The sequence below is a fragment of the Clytia hemisphaerica genome, unplaced genomic scaffold (assembly GCF_902728285.1).
Source record: "Clytia hemisphaerica strain Z4C2 unplaced genomic scaffold, Clytia hemisphaerica genome assembly, whole genome shotgun sequence".
In the NCBI taxonomy this organism is placed as follows: Eukaryota; Metazoa; Cnidaria; class Hydrozoa; order Leptothecata; family Clytiidae; genus Clytia; species Clytia hemisphaerica.
In genome coordinates, this window is record NW_027104530.1 from 154,855 (window position 1) to 164,699 (window position 9,845).

The 9,845-nt window shown below is 35.6% G+C and overlaps 2 protein-coding genes across 2 annotated transcripts; both read right to left on the minus strand.

Moving 5' to 3' along the window:
- Nucleotides 1–441: 441 nt before the first annotated feature.
- LOC136822347 (testis-specific serine/threonine-protein kinase 4-like) lies at nucleotides 442–4,110 on the minus strand. The gene is made up of 6 exons (XM_067078587.1): nucleotides 3,937–4,110; nucleotides 3,089–3,290; nucleotides 2,564–2,804; nucleotides 1,926–2,180; nucleotides 1,511–1,636; nucleotides 442–1,159 (listed from the first exon to the last, which is right to left on the minus strand). Exons 1-6 carry the CDS (start codon nucleotides 4,014–4,016, stop codon nucleotides 507–509), a joined length of 1,557 nt encoding a protein of 518 aa, XP_066934688.1. The 5' UTR covers nucleotides 4,017–4,110; the 3' UTR covers nucleotides 442–506.
- Nucleotides 4,111–4,934: 824 nt separating this feature from the next.
- Nucleotides 4,935–8,938, minus strand: LOC136822348 (uncharacterized). Its single transcript, XM_067078588.1, has 6 exons — nucleotides 8,665–8,938; nucleotides 7,679–7,969; nucleotides 7,014–7,207; nucleotides 6,648–6,768; nucleotides 6,260–6,390; nucleotides 4,935–5,692 (listed from the first exon to the last, which is right to left on the minus strand). The coding sequence occupies exons 2-6, from the start codon at nucleotides 7,955–7,957 to the stop codon at nucleotides 5,155–5,157; spliced, it is 1,263 nt and encodes a 420-aa protein (XP_066934689.1). The 5' UTR covers nucleotides 7,958–7,969; nucleotides 8,665–8,938; the 3' UTR covers nucleotides 4,935–5,154.
- Between the last annotated feature and the right edge of the window lie 907 nt (nucleotides 8,939–9,845).

Sequence of the window (9,845 nt, forward strand, 5' to 3'; positions counted from 1 at the left end):
AATATCTTTCCAACGGTGTATAACTTTCTAACATAGCATGAATGGGTGCTGAGAAAATGTCAGAAAACAACGAAAGTGTCCACATACTTGTGAGACAGACTTTACTTGAAATAGGCGAATATGGGCTGTTCTATTTATTAATTTATTTATCCATGAATAGGGGAAGGGGCTGAAAGTGGATTTATCTTAAAGATTTTGTTTTTAAATAAGAGTGATATCGTTTGCTTACTCATCAATTTTTGATATTGGATCGATACAGATGTGAAGCAAGATTGGTCAGAAAGAAGATTTTTTTGTTTATATCAGCACAATATAACATTAAGGGGACACTGTCCTGATATGAGACACTGTCCTGATATGAAACGGGAACACTTATGTAGAAACAAAACCTTTAAAGCTTTCACAGGTCGGCTCACATTGAAAGAGAACGTAAAGCGATTTTAAGATTTTGAATATTTTGCTCTTTTTTCAATGATCTTATATTCTAGGGTTTTCCATCAAATAATTCAACGTCGAGAAGTTTTGCAAGCCACGACACATTTCTTGTTCCAAGATTCTTGATTAAGGTTTGGCTCCTCAGCCTGTGTGCCCGGTTTCCCTTTGTAAGATGTTTGCTTAACGGTAGCAGCTCTTTTCGCTACGTTAGAGCCAGCGGAACGACCCACATTTTGCAATTCTTTGCCTCGTTCACTTTGCTTTTTACTCAAAAAGTCTTCGTAGCCCACTTGGGAAATTGAGTCAGCTGAATTCATCTTAGATTTTCCAGGAGGTGATTTTTGTTTCATCTCGACATCTTTAAGTATAGTTCGACCTTGGGATTTTTTTTGATTTTTACTAGCTGTAGTTGCTCTCCGCTCACTAGCAAGCGAATTGGCGCATTTGACTAGACTAGTCACTAGATTGAACCTCTGGCGGGCATTTGTGGGCGGCTTCAGTAGTGATTGTGATAGAACACATGACAAACGGGCGTCAGGTGGGGCGCTCTTTTTGTTCTTCGAGAACACACTCAAAGCTAAAAGGTTGAACCGTTGTCTTTCAATAGCACGAACAAATTTGCCTTGCGGACGCACAACTTCGAATAGCATGTGCGCGCGATCGTTTTCAGCACGAGTACTGTTAGCAATCGTATTTGGCGCTTCAATGATGTCGATGGCTTTGCCTGTAAATGATGAGAAAAGAAAAAAAGTTATTACATCAAATTGCTTCAATTACTTAGCTCTTTGTGCGACCTAATATTCAAAAGAGAGAGATTTAGATCTTTCCAAATAATCACGGAAAAATAGGGGTGAGAATAAACAAGGTCGTAGTTGCCACTAACTGCCACCGTCCTTTCTTACGAAAATTTGGTCATTTGAAGGTCCGATAATGATGTAAGCGATAGAATACTTGAATACTCTATATACTTTCCCCAACCGTGGTACTTATTAAAAAACACTTTTGCGATTTTATTGATGTCAGATGAAAATTTTAGTAGTCGAAAATGCGAAACGTAAAAAACAAAGACATCTACCTTTTTGTTGGTAAGGCTTTTGATCCGATTTGAAACCATGACACCATTTATGTTTTTGAACGGTGAAAGCGTTCAAACGGTTCAGTGGATCTTGTTCCAATAAACCGTACACCACGTCACGAGCGTCTATATAAAAGGGATTTTTAAATATACAAAATTAACAGAAGCTTTCACGTTGCCAATAAATCGCGAAATTTACAAGTTAAATTTACCGAATTTCGCGCATAAATCTTTTTCGTGAACATAAACTTTGGAAAATAGAAGTACCGAAAATACTACCTATATTTATAAAGTCACGTGGTACAAAACATTACTTTTACTTTCATGTTAGACACAATCATGAAATGACCTTGAACTTATACATTTATGCCACATTAACTTTGGGAAAATAAAACTTTAAGGTTACATCGCTTACCGTGTGTGATAGCATGAGGGAATTCAAGTCTATCCAACAAATTCTTCCCTTTAGCAATCAAATTCAACTCATCTTTAGTGAATGGTAGTTTCCTACATAGCATGCAAAACAGAATGATACCAGCACTCCAAGCGTCTGCAAGAAAGCCACTATAATCTTGTTCTCCTGCTATCAGTTCTGGAGCGGTGTAAACGAAAGATCCACAAATAGTTTTCAGCAGCACGTCTGCTTCAGTAAATCGAGCAAAACCAAAATCTGAAATCGAATAATGAAAGAAATTACTCGAAATTCGCAGGTTTGCGTTTTTCTGCTTGGCTTTTTAAACTTTATGTCTATTGGTTTGTTGGTTCTTCTTCGCATAAAATTCTCATTTCTTGACAGAATGTTTGATTGGTTTGATTTATACATTTAGAAAAATTCAAAAAAATGGGAAAAAAACGTATAATTATAAAAATATTAGTGCCTTTTTACGTTTCATTCTCATTTTATTTAGTATTTTCAACACTTTCTTTCCTTGAGGTCAGATCTCTGATCTTCACCATATAATTGTATAACATAAAACATGATCACGGAGATCTCCTTTTAGTTTATAGTTATTCCTCCCACTGTTTACTAAAAGGATCTTTCATTGAACTTACCAGCAATTTTAACATTGTTACGAGCGTCCAATAAAATATTTTCGCATTTCAAATCTCGGTGAACAATCCCTTGACCATGCATCGAACTCATTCCAGCAATTAATTGTTGGAAATGACGTTTCACATGAGCTTCATTCTTATAAGAATCTTGGTTGATAAATTCCAACAAATCTCCACCCTCAGCAAACTCAAGAACGAGATAAACTCGAGATGTTGTTTCGAAAACATCAAGTAAGGAGACCTGAGATAAGTAGAAAAGTACAAAATTACAAATCTAACGAATGCTTAGAAATGTCCTTCTTGAAGAAAGTTCCAGGAAAAAAAATCTAAAAAAAAACTAGCCGCTCAAATTCAAGGTGAAAAGCTGATATCTATCGAAGAATGTTCGCTTTTCAGAGTATCCAGTAATTGGTATCCATCAACTTCAAGTTGAGTCTGAAATTGTTCTTAACAATAAAAAATTGAGTCCTATGTTATTATAAGATTGTTCTTACGAAAAAAATATGTGTAACGTGTATATCTTACCAAATTAGGATGTTGCAATGCATTCAAGACGCGAATTTCTCTCGGTAAGAATCGTTTCAAATAATCGAAAGGTAATCGACGTTTCTCGAATACTTTGACCGCAACTTCTCTTTTCTCTTTATGGGAAAAAGCTTGTTTCACTTTGGCAAATGCTCCTTCTCCAAGAACTTTCTTCATGTCTAAACCATGCTGATCGAGGGCACTGAAAACGTTAAGAAATATATAAACAACATTGCTCAGCAGAACTCAAATCGTGTTATTGCGTACGGATGGTAAATTGAGTAAACATTATAGCATCGATGTAGAAAAATGGTGATTTTTAGAAAATGCATCCTCGAAAATTTCGATCCTGGACGATCATATTTAGTTCACTTTATCTAGCACTTCGGGCTTTACAGAAATCTGTGGGGTGGATTAACTAACCGGGTCGGGGGTGTGGACAGCGAAATTTGTCGTTCTTTTTGTCTATTTCTAGTAAATGTTGGATTCTTTAGATTAACCCCCTCAAATATCTCTACGTTCACAACGAAGAAAAGAGCTGAGAAGGAATACCTTAAGGGAACTTATTTTGGCGGGAACTAATTTTGGCAGATTTGGCGAATTTAGACGAACTTCGCTAAAATTAGTTCCCGCCAAAATTAAATATTTTGCTCAATCGCCAAAATAAGTTCCCGTCAATTTCGCCTAAATAACCCTTGAAATTCATCAAAATTGCTCAAAATAAGGCAAAATAGAACAGATTTACGCTGGCATTCGCCAAAATTAGTTCCCGCCAAAATTAGTTCCCGCCAAAATAAGTTCCCTTAAGGTAACAAATTGCAAAAATGATGACGAATGGATTTTCTAACCTTGTGTGATTACTTTTCTTTGGGACCCATGTATCATTCTTGAGTACAAGTTTAATGTTAGTTTGATTACCGGTAGACATTTTAGTGAATATAAGATGTTATTCTATATTCTTTAGATGTTGTTTGTTGGTTACACCATGTCCCTCTCTCTTGATGGTTTCAATGCGTTTGCTGTTGTTGATATTTTTTTTGACAAAAAATATTTTGACGTCAATTATTTATGCTTGATTTTAACTGACGTCAATTTTTCTTTTCTAAACAAATTTTCTAAACAGATTTTTTTTTACATTGATTTTCTTTTCTTTTTTTTTAAACATCTTGGAAGTTATTTATGAGGTAAAATTTGTATATAATGCATAATATAATATTGCATACTCGAAAAAAAAATTTTTAAGACCCATTTACAGATAAAATGAAACGGTTTGATAAAGGAGCTCGTAGTAGAAGATTTGATCATCAGATTGTGGAAAACAATAGATATTAGACCAAGTGCTCTTTGTGAAGATGAAGTTAATTTTTAAGGTTTTCCGGACTTTGAAATTCAGAAAAACGATTCGAGCATCAAAATTATGGTTCCTGAAAATAAATTACTAAAAATATTGTAAACTTTAAAAATGGCAAATAAATAAGATATCATATTATATACATTGAAATTTAGCGTACTCAAAATTCTTAAAATTATTCATATATAAAAATCTATTTAAACATATTTACATACCAACTCCCTTCTAGATTGTAACCCTATTTTAGTGTTTTGAAGTATAATTCTCAAGCCCCTCCCGCAATAAGGTAGCCATTATCCTACCCTTTCTAAAATTTAGAAGATTTGTTTGTCTTTCATAAATAAAGGACAACCCTGTCCCTACCGCGAGCACCACAGTTCAGCTTTCTCTGGAATTTAACCTGTGTAGACGGACTGTTACAAGAACTTTATCGAGCATGTCTAATTTTCCAAGAATTAAAGATGATATGCTAAAATAGCGCTTTCTTTTATCGAATCTTTTATACGTTTCTAATATGTGATGTGATTGGTATAGCCAAGATCTTATTCACGAAAATTGAAAATAGTGATCAAAAGCTTTAGTTCAAAGCAATGCTGAAATTTAGTATTGCAACCGCTCTTAATCATTACCTAAGATTCTCATAAGGACGCAGATCCCCTTGTCAGAATTTTTGACTATACATTACATCTAGAGAAAGGACCGCTTAATCGTTCTTTCAAATATGGTTTACAGAAACCACAGTTTCTCTAGGTGTTGCATTACCACTTTGCAGTTTGATAACGTTATCAACACCAAGCAGAGGGTTTGAGGAGACTTCAGCTAGCGTCTTCAAATCATCAAAAATTTGATCAGGTTGACTTTCAGGTAGACTTAACAAGGATTGTACGACTTCTTTCTCAGCACTGAAATTCTCGTTTAAAAATTGATAAATATCTTGATCGGTAATCATTGGTGGGGATTTCGGCGATGATGTATTTGTCGGATGAATTGCCGGCTTCTCATCGGGAACGATCGGGAATTTGTCGGGTGTTGTCGGTAAAGCGTAATCATGCTCGCTTGATGTATTTGGTAAATCGGTAACTGAGTAGAGAATGGGTTCGGTGGTTGAATCATTGTCGGTCGTGTTGGGTGGATTGTCTGAGATGTTTAAATTTTTGGTTGTAGGATCTGCAATCGTTGGTTGATGAGTTTGTTGTGGTGAAGAAGTTCGAGGTACTGGTGGTGAACTTTTGACGTTTTGCTCAATAATCTGGCTGAAAATTCAATCGAATTGAGACGTTTTTCGAGGTGTAATAATAAGTTGCGTAACAGAGTGGGTCAATTTGTTAATTATTTACGAAAATTGACTGAATTTCGAGGTTTCTGCCGCCCTTAGAGAGGCTATTTCCCTAAAATATCAGCCAATCTTTTCAAATCTTAATCTAAATTTCAAGAACTTATGAACCTATGAAGGAGTTGATTTTTGATTTTCGTAATTTTGGAACCCTTGCAGAGAATCATTTGCTTTTTAAAGGTTTTTGTACCCCTTTGGGGGACTTGAAAAAGGGACCCTATGACTCGCACATACCCGGCACCCATTTTGCCTAAGTACCCCCTTGGGTAATATTGGCCAAACCATTTTTGAGACTCAAGAAAATAAGCTCTGGTATTTTCAATAGCCGAGGAAAAGAATTTTTCCAACGATATCATAGTTGATATGTTAAACTTGTTTCATTTGCCTTGAAAGCCACTCAGAAAGTTTAAAGTTTGAAATTTCGTTTTGGAAATGTGAATGTACATAGCTAAGTGCAGGGAAAGGAGACGTGAAAGGTGAGACAAACCTGAAAGAGATGATTTTGGTGTCAGTTGATAGGACATTTTTGGATGGCGCAAAAACAGTTCGTATGTTGGGTTTGACGTTGATGGCAAAGTGTTGATTGTTGATCAAAGAAACATTTGAAGATCCTGGTATCTAAAAGGGGGAAAGGAACCATCTGTAACTCGTAAAAACCGGGTATTTTTTAGCGATGTCAAATTTGAATAGTGATTACGTCACGAATGTCAGTAATTCCAAAAATCGCAAGAACACCAGCCTCAGATTTAGGCCCTCAGAACAATACCGCTATTGTTTGGAACAATAGAAATTTAAGATCTCAAGCTCAGGCAAAATTTACTGGTTCTTATAAAAGTCAAAGGTATTTATTTTGAACATAGACATTGTATGCTTACATTTGTGCTGACAGCTTTAAGTATAGAGAGACCAAGAGGTTTTCCAACAATACTACCAGCATTGAGTCCACTTTGAATTTGATGTTGAAATATATTCTCTTTGTTATCGTGTTTAATGTATCTGAAATGAGCATAACGAGGTACTTATAATGGTAACACTGGTTGAAGTAAAGCAACAAGAGTTAAAGCTGGTACTTGTTGACAAGAACATTCTATAGTCTGAATCACAAATCTCTACAAAACCGTGTGCTAAGGATAAAAAATTCGTTCGAGAAAGAAAGCTAGATAGTAATCCCTATTATCCCTGAGTGTCGAATGAAAATCTTGTTTCAATAAAAAAAAATTCCGAGAAAGAAACATACTTACAAAATGGGCGTTGCTTTTTTCATTGCCAAAGGGCGTGTCTCTGGACTGAAAGTGGTAAGTAGTTCCCCTTTCCGTTTTCCACCCACAACGCACGTTCTTTGAATGTATTGCATGAGATCTGGGCGTTCTCTTCGGAAATTAGTGTGTTCAAATTTCATGTTTGTTGCAGGATCGGATTTCCCGTTACTAGGTACCTGAGAAAGAAATTGTAGAAAAAAAGATTGCAACAAGATTATAATGATATCCTCTCAAGGTAGTAAAAGCCTCCTTGCAAAATAATTAGGCGAGGAGGACTGGAAGCCTCGTGAAGCTTCGTTTAGTTCGAAACATCTTAAGACAAAAAAATCAAGTTTGTTTCTAGAGGTCGTTGGTCACATTGTAGCCTAGTTAACTAAGCCCGTATTCACAAGGCTAGGACACGCGGCTTATGCAATATAGCGTTTTCGGCGCTTTAAGATTTTTTATATTTACGGATTTTAAGTTTGCCTTGGAATAGTTATTCAGTCACAACTTAACCATCAGATTTATCCAAGTGACTGAATCAAACTAGCTTAGATTTCTAGGCTAGTCACATTGGTCACACGACTCCAAGACAGAAGAGTTTGATGAACGAGAAAAAAAAACAGACAAAGGGAAGCTTGCATATAAAAACATTTTTCAGTTACCTTTCGAAAACCATAGAGATTGAGTTGCCTGACAAAGGAAGTAAAATTTTTTGTTTTGAACATTTCTGCTTCATTGTCCAGGACAGATTGTTTGAAAACTTCAACATTTGTGATAACGATAGCTCTACCATCTGACGACCAATGTATAGCATCTTGATGTTTGGTGCAGTTTAACAAGAACCGTAATTTGGAGATGAACGGACTGAGCGGTCTGTTTTTACGTGCGAAATGGTGCAAGTGTAAAGATAGCAAATTTTCCTTGCTGTCCTCATTAGACATAATGCAAGAATACTGAAAAAGCAAACAGAAAAAATATTTAATTAAATCTACGTCCGTTCAAAATAAATCTAATTTCAGTGCCTACGACGGCTAAATGAAAAAACAAGTTATGTTTTTTTACCCCTCAATCAAAAGGCTAAATATCGATTAAAAAGTCCCGACAAACCCTACGATTCCTGAGAAACGCGGTTTCCGAAAATTTGGACCAGCAGTTTTTACTAACCAGACATCGGTGTAAGTCTTTTTTTGTAGCTAATAATTCCACACCATCACCCTTTGCAGTTTTACCTTTACAATTCATTTTTCATTGGTTAATTAAAGCTTTCAAGATAATATATTTCATTAGCTTTTTGAAAAATTGGAGAAAATTCTGATAAAAATCCAAGATTATTTGGAAATATAGACTGTCTCCTTTTCTCACTATTTTTCAGTTACTAATGCAAAGATCAACCAAAAACCCTTCTGCTGCAGCTAATGCAGTTGCTTTTGACAAAACCACCGCCCATAGGATGTAGAGGGTAGGGAAACTAAAATTTTTTTAGATTTTTGGGACATTCATACCCCAGTACCCCACCTCCCCAGGGAGATAAATCGGGGACACACAGATCCATCAAATGTAAAAATGATTTGGCGAATTGGGGACGATGACTAACAAGGTCATCTTGGAAAAACACCGACTAAAATCTTTGAAAACGAAGAAAAACTACCTTTGAAAATCGAAGAGCTTGTGCAGCTGATCTAGAAAAGTTATAAATAATGATTTTTTTTCAATAAAGATTTAAATGATGATAATGTCCACACTTTCTTCTGTATTTTCTTGATTTTTGATCTGAGAGCCAATGTTTTTGTTTTCCGTAACGATGGAATGTTTTTGACTACCATTATGGATAAGAACATAAACATTCGATTTCGAACAAGATTCGAATTCGAACTTCGAACATGAAAACATTCGAAAATAAGGCCGAGTGCACACCATGCTCTTAAAAGAAGAAAAGGAAACCACATTTTTAAGCCCTACTTACACAAAATATCTTTATCGAGTTATAAGTAGCTATATAATAATATAATTATAAAAGTATTCATTATTTAGAATATAAATATTAGTGTGTGATGGAGCAGTGTGTTATAATGACAGCTCAAACTCTATAAAACTTTTAAAAATTCATCCACCTAAAAATTATTACCATAAAAATTCAAAAAATAGTGGGGGGGAGGCAAGTGAAGGGTAAGGGTCTCGTACCGCCCTTGAGGGTGCCTTTTTGGAGCCTGGCAGTCCGTGTAAGGATGTAAATTCTGGAAAAATCTAAAAGTTAAATTTCAGTTCCATCAATGGTCGGAAAATAGGATAATCTTTTGCCCCCATAAACATCGAAATTTGGTCAAATTAGTCCCAATAAGGTTAAGGATCATAAAATTCGCAAACATTTTCCTACTTTTTAGTCAAGGCCCCCCGGCACCCCGTTGTACTCCTATAAACCTAGTACCCCCCCCACTGAGCACATATTTTATTTCATCTTAATTTATAATTAATATCTTTCAATTTCATCCTTCTTTACAACTCCTAGGTAGGAAAATTTGTCGGCAAAGAAAAAGGATTTATACCGTAAACTTTTCCAATGTATAGCGCACCACAATAAATAATTATTTTGGACACGTAAAAAATTAGAAGACATTAATTCGGGGATTAATTACAATTCGATTTTAACAATCAGGGACAAATTAATTAACCCTGAAAGATCTTTAAAGTCAACTAATTTCCTCCTTGGACAGCTAAACATAGGAAATTCGAGGAATGTCTTAACTAAGCGCCCGGGGGGGGGGGGGTACTTAGGCAAAATGGGTGCCGGGTATGTGCGAGCCATAAGGGTACCTTTTCTCATTCCTCAAA